The 23981-nt window shown below is 52.8% G+C and overlaps 1 protein-coding gene across 2 annotated transcripts; it reads left to right on the top strand.

The window, feature by feature from the left end:
* The first annotated feature begins 641 nt into the window (after positions 1-641).
* Positions 642-18659, top strand: TMEM82 (transmembrane protein 82). Of its 2 annotated transcripts, none has more exons than XM_077260428.1 (6): positions 642-886; positions 974-1046; positions 4668-4842; positions 5057-5468; positions 14591-14778; positions 15128-18659. In XM_077260428.1, the coding sequence occupies exons 1-6, from the start codon at positions 805-807 to the stop codon at positions 15206-15208; spliced, it is 1011 nt and encodes a 336-aa protein (XP_077116543.1). In that variant the 5' UTR covers positions 642-804; the 3' UTR covers positions 15209-18659. The 2 variants fall into 2 exon arrangements, with proteins under 2 accessions (XP_077116543.1, XP_077116544.1); XM_077260429.1 differs by having other exon boundaries at positions 643-886; positions 5060-5468.
* The last annotated feature ends 5322 nt before the right edge of the window (positions 18660-23981 follow it).

Raw genomic sequence — 23981 nt, 5'->3', positions numbered from 1 at the left:
ATAAAGAGTGGGCCGGCAGGGGTGACCGTCTGCCCCTTTGCCTGTAGACAGTGGGCCGGCAGGGGTTACCGTCTGCCCCTTTGCCTGTAGACAGTGGGCCAGCAAGAGTTACCGTCTGCCCCTTTGCCTGTAGACAGTGGGCCGGCAGGGGTTAGCATCTGCCCCTTTGCCTGTAGACAGTGGGCCGGCAGGGGTTAGCGTCTGCCCTTTTGCCTGTAGACAGTGGGCCGGCAGGGGTGACCGTCTGCCCCTTTGCCTGTAGACAGTGGGCCGGCAGGGGTTACCGTCTGCCCCTTTGCCTGTAGACAGTGGGCCAGCAAGAGTTACCGTCTGCCCCTTTGCCTGTAGACAGTGGGCCGGCAGGGGTTAGCATCTGCCCCTTTGCCTGTAGACAGTGGGCCGGCAGGGGTTAGCGTCTGCCCTTTTGCCTGTAGACAGTGGGCCGGCAGGGGTGAACGTCTGCCCCTTTGCCTGTAGTCAGTGGGCCGGCAGGGGTGAACGTCTGCCCCTTTGCCTGTAGACAGTGGGCCAGCAGGGGTTAACATCTGCCCTTTTGCCTGTAGACAGTGGGCCAGCAGGGGTTATGGTCTGCCCCTTTGCCTGTAGACAGTGGGCCGGCAGGGGTTAACATCTGCCCCTTTGCCTGTAGACAGTGGGCCAGCAGGGGTTAACGTCTGCCCCTTTGCCTGTAGACAGTGGGCCGGCAGGGGTTAACGTCTGCCCCTTTGCACAGTTTATCAGGACTGACCTTTAGTCTCACTACAGAGGAAGAGCAGAGCAGCCTCGTCCTTCCACATCACCAGCATGGGGCTCCTCTCCTATGTGGCCTCCTTCCTCCCCGAGGTGCCCTGGAGCCCATGGGGCAGCGTGGATTCCTTCCTACAAGGTGAGACCCTTCGTCCCCAGCAGGACCCCCAGTCAGCGCTGTACCCTGTATAAAACGCAGCTTATACCCCTGTCTCCCTCTCCACAGGTCTGGTCGGGGCCTGCGCCGTGTCCGTCCTCTACACCCTGATGAAGGTCCATCTGTACATCATGTGTCTGAAGTAAGAGCACACCCAGCGCTAACCAGGGACTAACTAGTACTCACTGCCGCTAACTACACCTCTACAGGCGGCTAACTAGTACTATCTGCTATTACTACTAACTACACCTATAGACTGCTAACTAGTACTATTACTACTCACTAACTACACATATAGACTGCTAACTAGTACTATGCTATTACTACTAACTACACCTATAGACTGCTAACTAGTACTATTACTACTCCTCACTAACTACTATAGACAGCTAATACTCACTGCTAACTACACCTCTACAGGCTGCTAACTAGTACTATCTGCTATTACTACTAACTACACCTATAGACTGCTAACTAGTACTATTACTACTCCTCACTAACTACTATAGACAGCTAATACTCACTGCTAACTACACCTCTACAGGCTGCTAACTAGTACTATCTGCTATTACTACTAACTACACCTATAGACTGCTAACTAGTACTATTACTACTCACTAACTACACATATAGACTGCTAACTAGTACTATCTGCTATTACTACTAACTACACCTATAGTATACATAATTAGTCCATAAATATATAGCATAACACATTCATAAATACTGAATAGCGCAGGGCCTCTCTTAAAGAACTTATAAAGACAGGCCACAAGAATGTATGGTTAAAAAATACAAATTTTATTTGAAACAAGATAAAAATATCTCAATCATAAACACGTGGATATAATGTTGAAAAATACCTCCAATCTAATATAGGTCCGGTGAAGGAACCCGTATAATATCTAAATCTCAGTACAAAAAATGTATGCTTTGATATGCCATCTAGTGGCTATTGGTTATATACATCAGCATCATAACGACAGCTATAGAAAAAGGTTAAAGTGCATGGTGCCTATATTTCTATGTGTATATAATAGTGGCTTATTAGTAACCTTATAAAGAGACCACACATGAATGAAAATCTATAGTGTACTCATAAGTATAACTGTCCACTATTATACCTCAAGTGCTAAAAAGCCAAATACATACCGATGTCAATAGTGATAGATGGACCTACACTGCCTCCCTGCAATAGAATGCAATTCAGGTATCAGGAGACCCTACAGGAAACCCTGTGTCAAAAGTGTGACGGTACCTGTTGTAGCATAGCAGACCAAATACATCTGCATGCGGCATAAGGCTGAAACACCAAGAAAACAGAAACCTAAAACATAGTTACCGGGATGGGAGACACCGGACCCAAGAACCCCTACGCGCGTTTCGATGTGTATTCTTCTTCCGGGGGCGTGAAGAAGAATACACCCGGAAGAAGAATACACATCGAAACGCGCGTAGGGGTTCTTGGGTCCGGTGTCTCCCATCCCGGTAACTATGTTTTAGGTTTCTGTTTTCTTGGTGTTTCAGCCTTATGCCGCATGCAGATGTATTTGGTCTGCTATGCTACAACAGGTACCGTCACACTTTTGACACAGGGTTTCCTGTAGGGTCTCCTGATACCTGAATTGCATTCTATTGCAGGGAGGCAGTGTAGGTCCATCTATCACTATTGACATCGGTATGTATTTGGCTTTTTAGCACTTGAGGTATAATAGTGGACAGTTATACTTATGAGTACACTATAGATTTTCATTCATGTGTGGTCTCTTTATAAGGTTACTAATAAGCCACTATTATATACACATAGAAATATAGGCACCATGCACTTTAACCTTTTTCTATAGCTGCCGTTATGATGCTGATGTATATAACCAATAGCCACTAGATGGCATATCAAAGCATACATTTTTTGTATTGAGATTTAGATATTATACGGGTTCCTTCACCGGACCTATATTAGATTGGAGGTATTTTTCAACATTATATCCATGTGTTTATGATTGAGATATTTTTATCTTGTTTCAAATAAAATTTGTATTTTTTAACCATACATTCTTGTGGCCTGTCTTTATAAGTTCTTTAAGAGAGGCCCTGCGCTATTAACTACACCTATAGACTGCTAACTAGTACTATTACTACTCACTAACTACTCCTATAGACAGCTAATACTCACTGCTAACTACACCTCTACAGGCTGCTAACTAGTACTATCTGCTATTACTACTAAATACACCTATAGACTAACTAGTACTATTACTACTCACTAACTACACATATAGACTGCTAACTAGTACTATCTGCTATTACTACTAACTACACCTATAGACAGTTAACTAGTACTATTACTACACCTATAGACAGCTAACTAGTACTATCTGCTATTACTACTCACTAACTACACCTATAGACAGCTAACTAGTACTATCTGCTATTACTATTCACTAACTACACATATAGACAGCTAACTAGTACTATCTGCTATTACTACTCAGTAACTACACCTACAGACAGCTAACTAGTACTAACTGCTATTACTACTCAATAACTACACCTACAGACAGCTAACTAGTACTATCTGCTATTACTACTCAGTAACTACACCTCTACAGGCTGCTAAATAGTACTAACTGCTATTACTACTCACTAACTACACCCATAGACTGCTAACTAGTACTCACTGTTATTACTATTAACTATACCTATAGACTGCTAACTAGTATTCACTGTTACTATTCACTAACTACACCTATAGACTGCTAACTAGTAGTTATTACTATTCACTAACTACACCTATAGAATGCTAACTAGTACTCACTGTTATTACTATTCACTAACTACAACTATAGACTGCTAACTAGTACTCACTGTTATTACTCACTATACCAATAGAGACTGTTAACTAGTACTGACAACTAACTACTACTCACTAACTACACCACTACAAGCTGCTAGTTATCGCTCACTAACTATATGAATACAAAGCTAACTAGTACTCACTAACTACACCACTACAGGCTGATCACTAGTACTCACTGTTATTACACACTAACTATGCCAATAGAGACTGCTAACTAGTACTAACTGCTAATTACTCATTAACTACACTGCTAGAGACTGCGAACCAGTACTCTATACTGAGATAGCTAACTAGTACTCACTGCAATAGACTAGTCCTTACTAACTACATCTCTACAAGCTACTAACTAGTACGTGCTATCTACACTGCTGCTACCTAGAACTCTCTTCTGGTTGCTAACTAGTACTCCCTAACTCCTCCAGTACAGACTGCTAACTAGTACGCCCTAACTCCTCCAGTACAGACTGCTAACTAGTGCTCCCTAACTCCTCCAGTACAGACTGCTAACTAGTGCTCCCTAACTCCTCCAGTACAGACTGCTAACTACTAATTAGTACTCCCTAACTCCTCCAGTACAGACTGCTAACTAGTACTCCCTAACTCCTCCAGTACAGACTGCTAACTAGTACTCCCTAACTCCTCCAGTACAGACTGCTAACTAGTACTCCCTAACTCCTCCAGTACAGACTGCTAACTAGTACTCCCTAACTCCTCCAGTAGACTGCTAACTAGTACTCCCTAACTCCTCCAGTACAGACTGCTAACTAGTACTCCCTAACTCCTCCAGTACAGACTGCTAACTAGTACGCCCTAACTCCTCCAGTACAGAATGTTAACTAGACGCCCAGAGGCCGCTCGCTCGCCATCACTCTGTTCCCGGCATTCTCCATCTTTTCTCGCCTGCAGTGACCCCGAGAGGCAGAAGAAGGCGGCCCAGCTCAGCTCCTCGTCTCGGCTCCGCGACCTCCTCCATCTCCTGCTCCTCACCTTCATCTACTCCCTCCTGGGGCCCCGGGTGGGCGCTCTGGTGGTCCTGGAGTTCTCCCTCCGGGCAGTGTCCATGATCTTGTCTCTACACAAGGTTTGTAAAAGATTGACAAGAACAGGGGCTGATGACATCACATGACATCATGATGTCACATCTGTCCTGAGCACTTGATGACATCACAGAATTTGGCATAAACACTATAAAACCCTCCGATCACCTCAACAGAACAGAATATTAGCCGCCCTTGACACCACAGGGGCAGAACCAGAAATGAGCATGACTGGAGCGTAACGCATCTCTGTCTCAGCAGGGCAGCCGGAGTTCCCAGCTTTTCCTCCTCTGTCAGTTTTCCCTGGGATGTGGGGTGACCTGTAGCCTGGATTACCTGCATGAAGGGGCCCCGCACCGGACCTGGAACCTGCTGCTGGCGGTGGGGCTCTCGGGGCTGATTGTGTGGCAGACGAGGAGGATGTGCCGGCACGTGGCAGCCATGTACCAGCTGCACAGCAGTAAGCGCTACTGTGGGGTCTGCCTGTCTCTGCTGGCCAGCTGGCATGACATCCCTGCAGTGCTGTGGCGGGCACTGAGAGTGGCATTCCTGGTGTCCGATCTGGCCGCTGTGGCTGTGATCAACCGCGACTTCCTCAGCACGGCCGAGGCCGTGAGGTTCTGGACACCGCTGACCATCTGCTACACCCTGCTGGTGATCTACATGCAAGGTGAGGACCGCAGCGCCCAAGAAAGGAGCAGATACAGCCCTGGGGGGCCGCGAAATGTCTCACACCATGGCCCCCAGCACTGCACCCGCAGGGGACGGCACACAACAACCCTACAAATCCGCAGCGCTCCCTCTGCCATCCTGCACCCACCGTGATCTCTGTCCTGACGCTCCCCCTCATCTGTGTTCCTTTTCTTAGCATACCACCTATGCGCTCCCACTGCCGTCGTGGACCCACCGTGCCCCTCTGTCGTCACATGTCCTCTCCTGTCATACCTCTGCCGGGCTCCCACTCCCATAGTGTACCCTTTCCCATCGAGATCGCACACCTGTCGTGCCTCCTCTCCCATGACATCCCCTCTGCACCTCCTCTCCCATCGTGTACATTCTTCCCATCTCCGTTCTCCCTTTCTCGTCTCGCCCTCTATGCTCCCTCCGTGCTCCCTATAGTGTCTCGCCCCCTCCGTGCTCCCTATAGCGTCTCGCCCCCTCTGTGCTCCCTATAGCGTCTCGCCCCCTCCGTGCTCCCTATAGCGTCTCGACCCCTCCGTGCTCCCTATAGCATCTCGCCCCCTCTGTGCTCCCTATAGCGTCTCGCCCCCTCCGTGCTCCCTATAGTGTCTCGCCCCTCCGTGCACCCTATAGTGTCTCGCCCCCTCCGTGCTCCCTATAGCGTCTCGCCCCCTCTGTGCCCCCTATAGTGTATCGCCCCCTCTGCTCCCTATAGCGTCTGGCACCCACTGTCCTCCCTATAGCATCTCGCCCCCTGTGCTCCCTATAGCGTCTCGCCCCCTCTGTGCTCCCTATAGCGTCTCGCCCCTGTACTCCCTATAGCGTCTCGCCCCTGTACTCCCTATAGCGTCTCACCCCTGTACTTCCTATAGCGTCTCGCCCCTCTGTGCTCCCTATAGCATCTCGCCCCCTCTGTGCCCCCTATAGCGTCTCGTCCCCTCTGTGCTCCCTATAGCGTCTCGCCCCCTCCGTGCTCCCTATAGCGTCACACCCTCTGTGTTCCCTCTCCCATCTCGCTCCCTCTGTGCTCCCTATAGCATCTCGCCCCCTATGTGCTCCCTATAGCATCTCGCCCCCTCTGTGCTCCCTATAGCCTCTCGACCCCTCTGTGCTCCCTATAGCGTCTCGCCCCTGTGCTCCCTATAGCATCTCGCCCCCTCTGTGACCCCTATAGCGTCTTGCCCCATCTGTGCTCCCTATAGCGTCTTGCCCCCTCTGTGCCGCCTATAGTGTCTCGCCCCCTCTGTGCTCCCTATAGCGTCTCGCCCCCTGTGCTCCCTATAGCATCTTGCCCCTGTGCTCCCTATAGCGTCTCGCCCCCTCTGTGCCCCCTATAGCGTCTTGCCCCCTCTGTGCTCCCTATAGCGTCTGACCCCTCTGTGCTCCCTATAGCATCTCGCCCCCTGTGCTCCCTATAGCGTCTCGCCCCCTCTGTGCTCCCTATAGCATCTCGCCCCTGTACTCCCTATAGCGTCTCGCCCCCTCTGTGCCCCCTATAGCATCTCGCCCCCTCTGTGCTTCCTATAGCATCTCGTCCCCTCTGTGCCCCTTATAGCGTCTTGCCCCCTCTGTGCTCCCTCTCCCATCACATCTCGCCCCCTCTGTTCTCCCTATAGCGTCTCACCCCTCTGTGCTCCCTATAGCGTCTCACCCCTCTGTGCTCCCTATAGCATCTCGCCCCCTCTGTGCTCCCTCTCCCATCACATCTCGCCCCTTCTGTGCTCCCTATAGCTTCTCGCCCCCTCTGTACCCCTATAGCATCTCGCCCCCTCTGTGCTCCCTATAGCGTCTCGCCCCCTCTGTGCCCCCTATAGCGTATCGCCCCCTCTGCTCCCTATAGCGTCTGGCCCCCACTGTGCTCCCTATTGCGTCTCGCCCCTGTACTCCCTATAGCGTCTCACCCCTGTACTCCCTATAGCGTCTCACCCCCTCTGTGCCCCCTATAGCATCTCGCCCCCTCTGTGCTCCCTATAGCGTCTCGTCCCCTCTGTGCCCCCTATAGCGTCTCGCCCCCTCTGTGCTCCCTCTCCCATCACATCTCGCTCCCTATAGCGTCTCGCCCCCTCTGTGCCCCCTATAGCGTTTCATCCCCTCTGTGCTCCCTCTCCCATCACATCTCGCCCCCTCTGGGGTCCCTATAGCGTCTCGCCCCTCTGTGCTCCCTATAGCGTTTCGTCCCCTCTGTGCTCCCTATAGCGTCTCGCCCCCTCTGTGCTCCCTATAGCGTCTCGTCCCCTCTGTGCTCCCTATAGCGTCTCGCCCCCTCTGTGCCCTCCTATAGCATCTCGCGCCCCCTGTGCTCCTTATAGCGTCTCGCCCCCTGTGCTCCCTATAGCATCTTGCCCCTGTGCTCCCTATAGCGTCTCGCCCCCTCTGTGCCCCCTATAGCGTCTCGCCCCCTCTGTGCTCCCTATAGCGTCTGGCCCCCTCTGTGCTCCCTATAGCATCTCGCCCCCTGTGCTCCCTATAGCGTTTCATCCCCTCTGTGCTCCCTATAGCATCTCGTCCCCTCTGTGCTCCCTATAGCGTCTCGCCCCCTCCGTGCTCCCTATAGCGTCTCACCCCCTGTGTTCCCTCTCCCATCTCGCCCCCTCTGTGTTCCCTCTCCCATCTCGCCCCCTCTGTGCTACCTATAGCATCTCGCCCCCTCTGTGCTCCCTATAGCCTCTCGACCCCTCTGTGCTCCCTATAGCATCTCGCCCCTGTGCTCCCTATAGCATAGCATCTCGCCCCCTCTGTGACCCCTATAGCGTCTTGCCCCCTCTGTGCTCCCTATAGCGTCTTGCCCCCTATAGTGTCTCGCCCCCTCTGTGCTCCCTATAGCGTCTCGCCCCCTCTGTGCTCCCTCTCCCATCACATCTCGCCCCCTCTGTGCTCCCTATAGCGTCTCGTCCCCTCTGTGCTCCCTATAGCGTCTCGTCCCCTCTGTGCTCCCTATAGCGTCTCGCCCCTCTGTGCTCCCTATAGCATCTCGCCCCCTCTGTGCCCCCTATAGCGTCTCGTCCCCTCTGTGCTCCCTATAGCGTCTCGCCCCCTCCGTGCTCCCTATAGCGTCACACCCTCTGTGTTCCCTCTCCCATCTCGCCCCCTCTGTGTTCCCTCTCCCATCTCGCCCCCTCTGTGCTCCCTATAGCATCTCGCCCCTTCTGTGCTCCCTATAGCCTCTCGACCCCTCTGTGCTCCCTATAGCGTCTCGCCCCTGTGCTCCCTATAGCATCTCGCCCCCTCTGTGACCCCTATAGCGTCTTGCCCCCTCTGTGCTCCCTATAGCGTCTTGCCCCCTCTGTGCCCCCTATAGTGTCTCGCCCCCTCTGTGCTCCCTTTCCCATGACATCTCGCCCCCTCTGTGCTCCCTCTCCCATGACATCTCGCCCCCTCTGTGCTCCCTATAGCGTCTCGCCCCTCTTTGCTGCCTATAGCGTCTCTTCCCCTCTGTGCTCCCTATAGCGTCTCGTCCCCTGTGCTCCCTATAGCGTCTCGCCCCCTCTGTGCTCCCTATAGCATCTTGCCCCCTCTGTGCCCCCTATAGCATCTCGTCCCATCTGTGCTCCTTCTCCCATCACATCTCGCCCCCTCTGTGCTCCCTAAAGCGTCTCGCCCCCTCCGTGCTTCCTATAGCGTCTCACCCCCTCTGTGCTCCCTTTCCCATCTCACCCCCTCTGTGTTCCCTCTCCCATCTCGCCCCCTCTGTGCTCCGTATAGCATCTCGCCCCCTCTGTGTTCCCTCTCCCATCTCGCCCCCTCTGTGTTCCCTCTCCCATCTCGCTCCCTCTCCCATCTCGCCCCCTCTGTGCTCCCTATAGCATCTCGCCCCCTCTGTGCTCCCTCTCCCATCACATCTCGCCCCCTCTGTGATCCCTCTCCCATCTCGCCCCCTCTGTGCTCCCTCTCCCATCACATCTCGCCCCCTCTGTGCTCCCTATAGCGTCTCGCCCCCTCTGTGCTTCCTATAGCGTCTCGCCGCCCCTCTACCCCCTATAGCATCTCGCCCCCTCTGTACCCCCTATAGCGTCTCGTCCCCTCTGTGCTCCCTCTCCCATCACATCTCGCCCCCTCTGTGCTCCCTATAGCGTCTCGCCCCGTCTGCGCTCCCTATAGCGTCTCGCCCCCTCCGTGCTCCCTCTCTCATCTCGCCCCCTCTGTGTTCCCTCTCCCATCTCGCCCCCTCTGTGTTCCCTCTCCCATCTCGCCCCCTCTGTGCTCCCTCTCCCATCACATCTCGCCCCCTCTGTGCTCCCTATAGCGTCTCGCCCCCTCTGTGTTCCCTCTCCCATCTCGCCCCCTCTGTGCTCCCTCTCCCATCACATCTCGCCCCCTCTGTGCTCCCTATAGCGTCTCGCCCCCTCTGTGTTCCCTCTCCCATCTCGCCCCCTCTGTGCTCCCTCTCCCATCACATCTCGCCCTGTGTGCTCCCTATAGCGTCTCGCCCCCTCTGTGCTCCCTATAGCATATCGCCCCCTCTGTGCTCCCTATAGCGTCTCACCCCTCTGTGCTCCCTATAGCATCTCGCCCCCTCTGTGCACCCTATAGCGTCTTGCCCCCTCTGTGCTCCCTATAGCATCTCGCCCCCTCTGTGCACCCTATAGCGTATCGCCCCCTCTGTGCTCCCTATAGCGTCTCGCCCCCTCTGTTCTCCCTATAGCATCTCACCCCTCTGTGCTCCCTATAGCATCTCGCCCCTCTGTGCACCCTATAGCGTCTCACCTCTCTGTGCTCCCTATAGCATCTCGCCCCCTCTGTGCACCCTATAGCATCTCACCCCTCTGTGCTCCCTATAGCATCTCGCCCCCTCTGTGCACCCTATAGCGTCTCACCCCTCTGTGCTCCCTATAGCATCTCGCCCCCTCTGTGCACACTATAGCATCTCACCCCTCTGTGCTCCCTATAGCATCTCGCCCCCTCTGTGCACCCTATAGCGTCTCGCCCCCTCTGCGCTCCCTATAGCGTCTCGCCCCCTCTGCGCTCCCTATAGCGTCTCGCCCCCTCCGTGCTTCCTATAGCGTCTCACCCCCTCTGTGCTCCCTCTCCCATCTTGCCCCCTCTGTGTTCCCTCTCCCATCTCGCCCCCTCTGTGCTCCGTATAGCATCTCGCCCCCTCTGTGCTCCCTCTCCCATCTCGCCCCCTCTGTGTTCCCTCTCCCATCTCGCTCCCTCTGTTCCCTCTCCCATCTCGCACCCTCTGTGTTCCCTATAGCATCTCGCCCCCTCTGTGCTCCCTCTCCCATCACATCTCACCCCGTGTTCCCTCTCCCATCTCGCCCCCTCTGTGCTCCCTCTCCCATCACATCTCGCCCCCTCTGTGCTCCCTATAGCATCTCGCCCCCTCTGTGCCCCCTATAGCGTCTCGTCCCCTCTGTGCTCTCTCCCATCACATCTCGCCCCCTCTGTGCTCCCTATAGCGTCTCGCCCCCTCTGCGCTCCCTATAGCGTCTCGCCCCCTCCGTGCTCCCTCTCTCATCTCGCCCCCTCTGTGTTCCCTCTCCCATCTCACCCCCTCTGTGTTCCCTCTCCCATCTCGCCCCCTCTGTGTTCCCTCTTCCATCTCGCCCCCTCTGTGCTCCCTCTCCCATCACATCTCGCCCCCTCTGTGCTCCCTATAGCGTCTCGCCCCCTCTGTGTTCCCTCTCCCATCTCGCCCCCTCTGTGCTCCCTCTCCCATCACATCTCGCCCTGTGTGCTCCCTATAGCGTCTCGCCCCCTCTGTGCTCCCTATAGCATATCGCCCCCTCTGTGCTCCCTATAGCGTCTCACCCCTCTGTGCTCCCTATAGCATCTCGCCCCCTCTGTGCACCCTATAGCGTCTTGCCCCCTCTGTGCTCCCTATAGCATCTCGCCCCCTCTGTGCACCCTATAGCGTATCGCCCCCTCTGTGCTCCCTATAGCGTCTCGCCCCCTCTGTTCTCCCTATAGCATCTCACCCCTCTGTGCTCCCTATAGCATCTCGCCCCTCTGTGTACCCTATAGCGTCTCACCTCTCTGTGCTCCCTATAGCATCTCGCCCCCTCTGTGCACCCTATAGCATCTCACCCCTCTGTGCTCCCTATAGCATCTCGCCCCCTCTGTGCACCCTATAGCGTCTCACCCCTCTGTGCTCCCTATAGCATCTCGCCCCCTCTGTGCACACTATAGCATCTCACCCCTCTGTGCTCCCTATAGCATCTCGCCCCCTCTGTGCACCCTATAGCGTCTCGCCCCCTCTGCGCTCCCTATAGCGTCTCGCCCCCTCTGCGCTCCCTATAGCGTCTCGCCCCCTCCGTGCTTCCTATAGCGTCTCACCCCCTCTGTGCTCCCTCTCCCATCTTGCCCCCTCTGTGTTCCCTCTCCCATCTCGCCCCCTCTGTGCTCCGTATAGCATCTCGCCCCCTCTGTGCTCCCTCTCCCATCTCGCCCCCTCTGTGTTCCCTCTCCCATCTCGCTCCCTCTGTTCCCTCTCCCATCTCGCACCCTCTGTGTTCCCTATAGCATCTCGCCCCCTCTGTGCTCCCTCTCCCATCACATCTCACCCCGTGTTCCCTCTCCCATCTCGCCCCCTCTGTGCTCCCTCTCCCATCACATCTCGCCCCCTCTGTGCTCCCTATAGCATCTCGCCCCCTCTGTGCCCCCTATAGCATCTCGTCCCCTCTGTGCTCTCTCCCATCACATCTCGCCCCCTCTGTGCTCCCTATAGCGTCTCGCCCCCTCTGCGCTCCCTATAGCGTCTCGCCCCCTCCGTGCTCCCTCTCTCATCTCGCCCCCTCTGTGTTCCCTCTCCCATCTCACCCCCTCTGTGTTCCCTCTCCCATCTCGCCCCCTCTGTGTTCCCTCTTCCATCTCGCCCCCTCTGTGCTCCCTCTCCCATCACATCTCGCCCCCTCTGTGCTCCCTATAGCGTCTCGCCCCCTCTGTGTTCCCTCTCCCATCTCGCCCCCTCTGTGCTCCCTCTCCCATCACATCTCGTCCCCTCTGTGCTCCCTATAGCGTCTCGCCCCCTCTGTGTTCCCTCTCCCATCTTGCCCCCTCTGTGTTCCCTCTCCCATCACATCTCGCCCTGTGTGCTCCCTATAGCGTCTCGCCCCCTCTGTGCTCCCTCTCCCATCTTGCCCCCTCTGTGCTCCCTCTCCCATCACATCTCGCCCTGTGTGCTCCCTATAGCGTCTCGCCCCCTCTGTGCTCCCTATAGCATATCGCCCCCTCTGTGCTCCCTATAGCGTCTCACCCCTCTGTGCTCCCTATAGCATCTCGCCCCCTCTGTGCACCCTATAGCGTCTTGCCCCCTCTGTGCTCCCTATAGCATCTCGCCCCCTCTGTGCTCCCTATAGCATCTCGCCCCCTCTGTGCACCCCATAGCGTCTTGCCCCCTCTGTGCTCCCTATAGCATCTCGCCCCCTCTGTGCACCCTATAGCGTATCGCCCCCTCTGTGCTCCCTATAGCGTCTCACCCCTCTGTGCTCCCTATAGCATCTCGCCCCTCTGTGCACCCTATAGCATCTCGCCCCCTCTGTGCTCCCTATAGCGTCTCGCCCCTGTGTTCCCTATAGCGTCTCACCCCTCTGTTCTCCCTATAGCATCTCGCCCCTGTGTTCCCTATAGCGTCTCACCCCTCTGTGCTCCCTATAGCATCTCGCCCCGTCTGTGCTCCCTATAGCGTCTCGCCCCTGTGTTCCCTATAGCGTCTCGCCCCTGTGTTCCCTATAGCGTCTCACCCCTCTGTTCTCCCTATAGCATCTCGCCCCTGTGTTCCCTATAGCGTCTCACCCCTCTGTGCTCCCTCTCCCATCTCGCCCCGTCTGTGCTCCCTATAGCTCCTCGCCCCCTCTGTGTTACCACTCTCATCACATCTCGCCCCCTCTGTGCTCCCTATAGCGTCTACACCTCTGTGCTCCCTCTCCTATCACATCTCGCCCCCTCTGTGCTCCCTCTCCCATCTCGCCCCCTTTGTGCTCCCTATAGGGTCTCGCCCCCTCTGTGTTCCCTCTCCCATCTCGCACCCTCTGTGTTCCCTCTCCCATATCGTCCCCTCTGTGCTCCCTCTCCCATCTCACCCCCTCTGTGCTCCCTCTCCTATCACATCTTGCCCCCTCTGTGCTCCCTCTCCCATCTCGCCCCCTCTGTGCTCCCTATAGCGTCTCGCCCCCTCTGCACCCTATAGCATCTCACCCTCTGTGCTCCCTATAGCATCTCGCCCCCTCTGTGCACCCTATAGCGTCTCGCCCCCTCTGTGGTCCCTATAGCGTCTCACCCCTTTGGGCTCCCTATAGCATCTCGCCCCCTCTGTGCACCCTATAGCATCTCGCCCCCTCTGTGCTCCATATAGCGTCTCACCCCTCTGTGCTCCCTATAGCATCTCACCCCCTCTGTGTTCCCTATAGCGTCTCGCCCCCTCTGTGCTCCCTCCCATCTCGCCCCGTCTGTGCTCCCTATAGCGCCTTGCCCCCTCTGTGTTACCACTCCCATCACATCTCGCCCCCTCTGTGCTCCCTATAGCGTCTCGCCCCCTCTGTGCTCCCTCTCATATCACATCTCGCCCCTTCTGTGCTCCCTCTCACATCTCGCCCCCTTTGTGCTCCCTCTCCCATCTCGCCCCCTCTATGCTCCCTCTCCTATCACATCTCGCCCCCTCTGTGCTCCCTCTCCCATCTCGCCCCCTCTGTGCTCCCTATAGCGTCTCGCCCCCTCTGTGCTCCCTATAGCGTCTCGCCCCCTCTGTGCTCCCTATAGCGTCTCGCCCCCTCTGTGCTCCCTATAGCGTCTCGCCCCCTCTGTGTTCCCTCTCTCATATCGCCCCCTCTGTGTTCCCTCTCTCATATCGCCCCCTCTGTGCTCCCTATAGCTTCTCGCCCCCTCTCTGCTCCCTATAGTATCTCGCCCCCTCTGTGCTCCCGCTTCTGTCTCGCCCCTCTGTGCTCCCTATAGTATCTCGCCCCCTCTGTGCTCCCTCTCCCATCTCGCCCCCTCTGTGCTCCCAATAGTATCTCGCCCCCTCTGTGCTCCCTCTCCCATCTCGCCCCCTCTGTGCTTCCTCTCCTGTCTCGCCCCTTCTGTGCTCCCTCTCCTGTCTCTACTGTTTCTTGTTATTTTGGGGAAATGCTTTCGCTGTGGCCGATTCCCATCTCTGCTGTTTGTGTCCGGCAGAGGAGCAGCACCAGAACCCCACAGAGCAGATGGCCTATCAGACGGTGTTTGTTCGGATGGGGGGCCTCCTGATCCTGATGATGACAGTGGGAAGATGGGCAGATATCTTACACATCTTCATCTCACTGATCGGGGAGCTGTGGTGTCTGATGCATGCCGGGGTGATGCTGGACGTCTGCAGAGAGGAGGTAAGAGAAGCACAAGGATCCTCTGATTACTCCCCCCCCCCCCCTCAACTTTCAGGAGCACATACCCCACTGGATCCAATAATTACGCCCCATTTCTTTCGCCGCCTCCACTGCACCCCTCACACCTTGTTGGCATTAGCGCTCTTGCTAATTTTGGCTGTAACACCCACTGTGGCCTCTAGATGGCAGCACACATCCGCACTATACCCTCTGGAAGTTGTAGTCCACAGCAGTGTACATGGGCAGGATGCTGGGATTCCATGTAATGGCTTCTTCCTGTGATTTTTTTTGTTTGGGGGGGGAGGGTAGGTCTTAGTTTCCATATTCTTATTTCCCTTTCATTCTCCAGGATTATGCTGAGAGATTATCGACTGCTAGAAAGGTCTCGAAGCCCAGAAATCTGAGACCCGAGACCACCCTGGAGGAATGAGACGAAACCAATTTTGAGTGGTCTCATAGTGACTGTGTATGAAACATCGAGAACACGGACCCCCATAGCGAGAGGGAAGCAATGGCGGGGCAGACTCGTGAGCGGGGGGGTGACACCTCCTGGAGCCTCCGTCATTTGTGGAGCGGACCGAATGATGATCGCCTGCAGTGTGAATGACAAACCCGTGATCTGCTGCCCCAGACACGGTCCTCTGCTTGCTGTTATTGGATAGAAACACTTGCATGTACAGCTGCAGCTGATGCCCCGCACTGACCTCCTACTGCTCCAGGCTGAGGGTTTGCTGCAATGTGGGCAGTAGTGCGTCCTCTGGACTGATACACTGTAACAAACGCACAGGACCTGGATATGATAGGATCAGATCAGAGGATTGTCTGGATACAATTGGAACAAACCTTCAGCTGTTACAACTAGGTCCTATGAGCTTCTATAAGCAAGAATTCTCCCACTCACTGCCAGCAATCAGGGATCTTGGGGTGAAAAGCAGAAACGTATTGTCTATGAGAAAGATGCAAGAAGAGTATTGGCCTGCACTGTCCCATGGCACGGTGCTGCTGTAACGGCAAGTCCGTATAATTAACGTTTACCGCTCGCTCTGGGACTTGGGCGCTGTAAGAAAAATTGTATTTAAATCAGTGAAAGTCAGAAGAAAAAAATGAGCAAATCACAGGAAAAATCAGATAACGTTGCAAAAGCGACTATATTCGATTGTAGCCGTTTCGCCCTATCCAGGCCTTATTCATTACGTCGTTGGATGAGGATACTCATGTTTCAGAGCGGTGGCAGACCCCAGAATACGAGAATATACCAGAGAGAGGACACGCTCACAACCTAGTGAAAAGCGTGGGAGCGTCGCCACTCTCCAGCCCGGCACACTGCTGCTCCAGGACACCCAGGACTACAAAGCTCTCGTATATTCTCGTATTCTGGGGTCTGCCCCGTTCTGAGACATGTCTCTTATCCTCATCCAACGACATAATGAATAAGGCCTGGATAGGGCGAAAAGGCTACGATCGAATGAAGTCTCTTTTGTAACGTTATCTGATTTTTCCTGTGATTTGCTCATTTTTTCTTCTTACATCACCCAAGTACCAGAGTGTGCGGTGAACTTTAATTATATAAGAAAGATGCTGGGATCCGGTGTCTCCGGGGGATGGGTGGGCATTGTACGTCTGTCTACATCAGGTCCCGGGCACTCGCCATCATGGCGTCCAGCCCGTGATTGGTCGACTCTGTGCTACTTATTATATGTGAGCAGTTTGTGTACAAATGTCGGCTCTGTACGTTCATCTCTACGGGAGGCGACCCCACAAGAGCGAGCGGCATCACAGCCCCTGTATCCAAGCCCATTACCCAAGCCACGGTATACCGGAATCTGTAACTATAATCACTGATGTATCTATTCCCCTCCAGTGTGGTACCGCCTGCTGAGCCGTGCATCTAATCCCCTCCAGTGTGGTACTATGCTGAGCCGTGCATCTGATCCCCTCCAGTGTGGTACTATGCTGAGCCGTGCATCTAATCCCCTCCAGTGTGGTACTATGCTGAGCCGTGCATCTAATCCCCTCCAGTGTGGTACTATGCTCAGCCGTGCTTCTAATCCCCTCCAGTGTGGTACTATGCTGAGCCGTGCATCTAATCCCCTCCAGTGTGGTACTGCGCTTGCCGTGCATCTAATCCCCTCCAGTGTGGTACTGTGGTGAGACGTGCATCTAATCCCCTCCAGTGTGGTACCGCCTGCTGAGCCATGCATCTAATCCCCTCCAGTGTGGTACTGCGCTGAGCCATGCATCTAATCCCCTCCAGTGGGGTACCGCCTTCTGAGCCGTGTACCTAATCCCATCCTCTGTGGTACCTCCTGATAAGCTGTGTATCTAATCCCATCCTCTGCGGTACTGCCTGTTGAGCCATGTATCTAATCCTATCCTCGGTTGTACTGCCTGCTGAGCCATGTACCTATTCTGGTCCTCTTTGGGTACCGCCTGCTGAGCGGTGTATCTAATCCTATCCTCTGTGGTACCGCCTGCTGGGCTGTGTATCTAATCCCGTCATCTGTGGTACCTCCTGCTGGGCGGTGTATCTAATCCCATCCTCTGCGGTACCGCCTGCTGAGCCGGGTATCTAATCCCATCCACTGTGGTACCGCCTGCTGAGCCAGGTATCTAATCCCATCCACTGTGGTACCGCCTGCTGAGCCGTGTATCTAATCCCATCCTCTGTGGTACCGCCTGCTGAGACATATACCTCATCCCATCCTGCGAGTCTGTCCCCCCCACAAATACCATACTAGGTGTGCCTCACACCCGGGGGGTGCAGACTTGTGCAGTGAGTGTGATCTAGAAGGGTTAATAGGTTGCCTTTAAGTGCCTCTTGCCTTTAATTGCTAGAATTACTAGAATCTGTTAACGCAGTAGTCTGATGGTCTCCCCTTCAAGGAGACTACACTTCTTATCATGTATGTTCTCAATAGTCAGTCACAACATGTTTTTGGTACGTTGTAAGGAATAAAGGTCAGTATGACCCTGGGTGATGGTGGGGGCTACTTGAATTACATTGTGTGTTACATTTGTTGTAAATGGTATAAAATACTGCATCTTGCTGCATTACATCAGATAAAAGTGACTTGCTCACAGGATATGTGTGAGGTATCTTTTTGTCTCCAAGCGCGCTTGTAAAATGACGGGCGTAACCTCTTGATTTGGTCTCACTGGTGATCTGGCGTACTGACATTGGGTCAGAATGAAAACAGCTACGACAGTTTTGGCGCCCGACCGGGGCTGTGGTAACCAGCCTATTCGGAATCCGTAAGTGGGGGCTTCCTGAGAGATTGGACATGCAAAACACCAGCTGCAGCAAGGTGAGATTTCATTCTTACACTCAGTTTTGCACTTGCAATCTCTCTTCTGGATCTCTCCATACCTCTGGGTAAAGGCTGCGAACACGGTTCAAAGAATCCACATCACCAGTGAGTTTTGTGTTTTGTCTGTTTATGTCCGTATGAGAGTTGAATAATAGAGTAATAAGATAATAATTGTTATCTGTATTATTTGTCAATATCCTAATTGGTTGTGTATTTGTTTAGTGTGTGTGTGTGTGTAATACCGAGCTGGGATAGGCTCTGTGCAGTGTTATTTTGGTCATTTTGGATTGGCAGTACATTATATGAAGCTGTATTTTGTATATGGCTGTGGTTTTTGTTGTATGGCCTTAAAGTGCTTTCAGAGTGTCAAGTGGACACTGCTGCAGTTTTATTTATATAGAGTTATGTTAATTCCAAAGTGCAAAATAGGCAGGCTGTGTGAACCTTGTATGTATGTATGTAAGGGTACTGTCACACAGTGCAATTTTGATCGCTACGACGGCACGATTCGTGACGTCGCAGCGGCGTATGATTATCGCTCCAGCGTCGTAGGCTGCGGTCACACGGTGCAATCACGGCGCTGGAGCGATGCCGAAGTCCCCGGGTAACCAGGGTAAACATCGGGTTACTAAGCGCAGGGCCGCGCTTAGTAACCCGATGTTTACCCTGGTTACCAGCGTAAACGTAAAAAAAACAAACAGTACATACTTACATTCCGGTGTCTGTCCCCCGGCGTTCTGCTTCTCTCCACTGTGTCTGTGCCAGCCGGAAAGCACAGCGGTGACGTCACCGCGTCACCGCTGTGCTCGCTTTCCGGCCGGAAGGCGCTCACAGTGCAGAGAAGCTGAGACGCCGGAGGACAGACACCGGAATGTGAGTATGTACTGTTTGTTTTTTTTACGTTTACACTGCTAACCAGGGTAAACATCGGGTTACTAAGCGCGGCCCTGCGCTTAGTTACCCGATGTTTACCCTGGTTACAAGCGAACACATCGCTGGATCGCTGTCACACACAACGATCCAGCGATGTCAGCGGGTGATCAAGCGACGAAAGAAAGTTCCAAACGATCTGCTACGACGTACGATTCTCAGCAGGGTCCCTGATCGCTGCTGCGTGTCAGACACTGCGATATCGTAACGATATCGCTAGAACGTCACGAATCGTACCGTCGTAGCGATCAAAATTGCACTGTGTGACAGTACCCTAAGTCTATGAGAACCTCTGAATGAGATAAGAGGTGAGTAAATGAGTATAAGGGATAAATAAATAAATCCATCCCTGAGTGATGAGGGGTTCCGTTAGGTGTGGTCCTCTGTATGTGACAGAAGACATTATTCAACTCAGTTTGAGCTGAATTAGGTGGAGTGATGGATGTTAAGGGATTTTCTTCTTGTAAAAATCAACTGAAAAGTGAAAGGAGAAAGGAAAAAAACAATCCCTGAATGAGCACGTATGAATGAGTGATCACATAAGTATCATTACTTATCTAACTGTTGTTTAGGGTCCAGGATGAATGAGTTGTGGATATTTTTAATGTACATTTAATTTACATCTGAGATTCAGTGACACCTGTGTTATATATGGTTTGATACTGGATAGGTTTCTATATGTGTTTTGGCCGGACGCGGTCAGAATCAGCTTATTCAAGTTGTGCAGTGATCTGCCTGTATAGAGAAACTATTTTTAATTCCGAGAGGATGAATGTTTTGTAGAGATTAAGTCTGAAAACTGCTGCATTCTGTTTCTGTGTGTGTGTAAGGGTACCGTCACACATTGAAATTTCCATCGCTACGACGGTACGATTCGTGACGTTCTAGCGATATCCATACGATATCGCAGTGTCTGACACGCTACTGCGATCAGACACCCTGCTGAGAATCGTACGTCGTAGCAGATCGTTTGGAACTTTCTTTCGTCGCTTGATCACCCGCTGACATCGCTGGATCGTTGTGTGTGACAGCGATCCAGCGATGTCTTCGCTTGTAACCAGGGTAAACATCGGGTAACTAAGCGCAGGGCCGCGCTTAGTAACCCGATGTTTACCCTGGTTACAAGCGTAAACGTAAAAAAACAAACCGTACATACTCACCCGTCGGTGTCCTTCAGGTCCCTTGCCGTCTGCTTCCTGCTCTGAGTGCCGGCCGGAAAGTGAGAGCAGAGCGCAGCGGTGCTGCGCTCTGCTCTCACTGTACGGCTGCACTCAGAGCAGGAAGCAGACGGCAAGGGACCTGAAGGACACCGACGGGTGAGTATGTACTGTTTGTTTTTTTACGTTTACGCTGGTAACCAGGGTAAACATCGGGTTACTAAGCGCGGCCCTGCGCTTAGTTACCCGATGTTTACCCTGGTTACCCGGGGACTTCGGCATCGCTCCAGCGCCGTGATTGCAACGTGTGACCGCAGTCTACGACGCTGGAGCGATGATTATACGACGCTGCGACGTCACGAATCGTGCCGTCGCAGCGATGAAAATTTCAATGTGTGACGGTACCCTAAGACACCAAGCTCTTATCTGTGCAGAATACCAGATGGGAGGAGGGAAGCGAACCCCTGCGCGAATTGCTTGTGATTTCTCCTTTCTGTCCTTATCAGTCCTGAGTGCCCGAGGAAGGGGGGCATAGAGCTGCGCTCAAATATTCTGTCCTTGGTTTAGTACATGCTGAGAGAGTTGTGTTTAAGGCAATAATACTGTATGTATTGAAGTAGAAAGAAATATTGTTAAGTTGAAGTTGGAAGTTCAAAGTGAAAAGAACTGTGCCTAGTTTTAGAAGGAAACTTGTAAGTGATTGAAAGATTGGTAAAAGATTCACCTGCTTCAAGTTGAGTGATTGATATAGCAAATTGAGGATCAACAGAGGAGGTAACCAACTGCACGGCTGATGTAGTAGGTGGTGTAACCTTGCTACAGTCAGCCTACGGCACATAGGTGGTGTAACCTTGCCGTTCCATGGAGCTGTGCTAGCCAGCTGATCTACCGAGTGGTAGGTGGTGTAACCTGCTCGGTGTTGTTTGAGCGGATAAGTTGAAGCCATGGGCAACTTATTCTGTGTGCAGTCAGGGCCCCAATGGGATCCAAAACCGCTGTACAGATTGAAAAAGGAAGCAGTGAAAGATGTGAGACCGAGATTGAAAAAGGCAAAAATGCCAGTGTGTGGATGTTTGGATGTTCAAAAAGGCACAGACAAAGGAGGAAAATAGCAAGTGAATAAATGGCATCTGAGAGAGTGCAGCAGGACGGAAGTAAGGTGTATTATGAATGTTTTGATGAAGTCCGACTATGACCGACACATTACTGCTACCGTTATACCTTTGTATAACCAGAGACCCAGACAAGACAGATGGACTTGTAAACACTGTGGTCAGACAAACCCAGACTGGAAAAATACTTGTATGATCCGTGCTGCAACCCGACCTAAGAGAATTGCACTGAATCCTGTCCAGACAAGATCACATGTAGTGACATACTGTAAGAAGCTGACACAGGGTTGTGATTGGTGGATAGTGGGGACATTAACTTTTGGGAGTAGGCTGACAGTAATCCTTTTGGGAAGGAGCTGTAGACCAGCATGTCATGTCACCCCCAACCGGTCATCTAGTAGCCCCCACCACCAGAGAACCAACCACATCAGGTAGGGTAAAACAGATAAAGGAGTATTATCCCTGGAGGCCCTCTGACTAGCTAGCTACGCTAAAACAATTGGCTGACTGTCATGGTTCCCAATGGCAAGGGAACGTAAGAAACATATAAGTAACGAACGAGCTCTCGGGTGATGGAAACTCGAGTTGACCGTGAGCTAAATCTACCACACAACTAACAGTAGCCAGGGAGCATACCTACGGCTTCCTATATGCCACGCGCCAGCCGGAGGACTAACTACGCCTGGTAGAGGAAGAAACAGACCTGGCTTACCTCTAGGGAAATACCCCAAAAGATGATAGCAGCCCCCCACATGTAATAACGGTGAATTAAGAGGAAAAGACATACACAGTATGAAAGTAGATTTAGCAAAGAGAGGTCCACTTACTAGATAGCAGAAGGATACAAAAGAGGACTTCACGGTCAACTGAAAACCCTTTCAAAAACCATCCTGAAATTACTTTAAGACTCCTGTGTCAACTCATGACACAGGAGTGGCAATTTCAGCCCGCAAGAGCTTCCAGCTACAGAGAATAACAAAACTGCAAACTGGACAAAAGGTACAAAACAAAAGGACAAAGTCCACTTAGCTGATCAGCAGACTAGTAGCAGGAACATGCAACCGAAGGCTCTGGTTACAATGATGACCGGCAAGGAAAAGACTGGAGAGCAAGGCTAAATAGGAAACTCCCAAACACTGATGGAAGCAGGTGAACAGAAGCAGCAAAGTGCAAACAAGTCACCAGTACCACCAGCAACCACCAGGGGAGCCCAAAAAGCGGATACACAACAGTACCCTCCCCTTAAGGAGGGGGCACCGAACCCTCACAAGAACCGCCAGGGCAATCTGGATGAGCCCTATGAAAGGCACAAACCAAATCCGAGGCATGAACATCAGAGGCAGTTACCCAAGAATTATCTTCCTGACCATAGCCTTTCCATTTAACCAGATATTGAAGTCTCCGTCTGGAAATACGGGAGTCCAAGATCTTCTCTACGACGTACTCCAATTCACCCTCCACCAGCACAGGAGCAGGAGGTTCAGTAGAAGGAACCACCGGTACCTCATATCTCCGCAACAACGACCGATGGAACACATTATGGATAGCGAAAGATGCCGGGAGGTCCAAACGAAAGGAAACAGGGTTAAGAATCTCCAAAATCCTATAAGGACCGATGAACCGAGGCTTAAATTTGGGAGAAGAAACCCTCATAGGGACAAAACGGGAAGACAACCACACCAAGTCCCCAACGCGAAGGTGGGGACCAACACGACGACGACGGTTAGCAAACTGCTGAGTCCTCTCCTGGGACAATTCCAAATTATCCACCACTTGTCCCCAAATCCGATGCAACCAATCCACCACCGCATCCACTCCAGGACAATCCGAAGATTCAACCTGACCAGATGAAAAACGCGGATGAAACCCTGAATTGCAAAAGAAAGGAGAAACCAAAGTGGCAGAACTAGCCCGATTATTAAGAGCAAACTCCGCCAACGGCAGAAAGGCAACCCAATCATCCTGATCCGCAGACACAAAACACCTCAAATAAGTCTCCAAAGTTTGATTAGTTCGCTCCGTCTGGCCATTGGTCTGAGGATGGAATGCAGACGAAAAGGACAAATCAATGCCCAACCTGGCACAGACTGCCCGCCAAAATCTAGACACGAACTGGGTACCCCTGTCAGAAACGATGTTTTCCGGAATACCATGCAAGCGAACCACATTTTGAAAAAACAGAGGGACCAACTCAGATGAGGAAGGCAACTTAGGCAATGGCACCAAATGAACCATTTTAGAAAAACGGTCACACACCACCCAGATGACAGACATCTTCTGAGAAACAGGGAGATCCGAGATAAAGTCCATAGAGATGTGCGTCCAAGGCCTCTTCGGAATAGGCAAGGGCAACAACAACCCACTAGCCCTAGAACAACAAGGCTTGGCCCGAGCACACACATCGCAAGACTGCACAAAAACACGCACATCTCGAGACAGGGAAGGCCACCAGAAGGATCTAGCCACCAAATCTCTGGTGCCAAAAATTCCCGGATGACCTGCCAGAGTAGAAGAATGAACTTCCGAGATGACTCTAGTGGTCCACTCTTCAGGAACAAACAGTCTACCAGACGGACAACGATCAGGTCTATCCGCCTGAAATTCTTGCAAAGCACGTCGCAAATCTGGAGAGACAGCAGACAAAACCACTCCATTCTTAAGGACACCAGCAGGTTCAGAATTCCCAGGAGAGTCAG

The sequence above is a fragment of the Ranitomeya variabilis genome, chromosome 4 (assembly GCF_051348905.1).
Source record: "Ranitomeya variabilis isolate aRanVar5 chromosome 4, aRanVar5.hap1, whole genome shotgun sequence".
Lineage (NCBI taxonomy): Eukaryota > Metazoa > Chordata > Amphibia > Anura > Dendrobatidae > Ranitomeya > Ranitomeya variabilis.
Note: the sequence above shows the minus strand (reverse complement) of the source record. Positions and strands in the feature narration are given on the sequence as shown.

Bases quoted from the DNA above. Each gene is read 5' to 3' on its own strand.
- TMEM82 (XM_077260428.1), top strand. From the start codon at position 805: ATGGGGCTCCTCTCCTATGTGGCCTCCTTCCTCCCCGAGGTGCCCTGG. The intron at 4,843-5,056 runs GTTTGTAAAAGA...TCTCTGTCTCAG, and splicing joins TGATCTTGTCTCTACACAAG to CAGGGCAGCCGGAGTTCCCA. The intron at 14,779-15,127 runs GTAAGAGAAGCA...TTCATTCTCCAG, and splicing joins TGGACGTCTGCAGAGAGGAG to GATTATGCTGAGAGATTATC.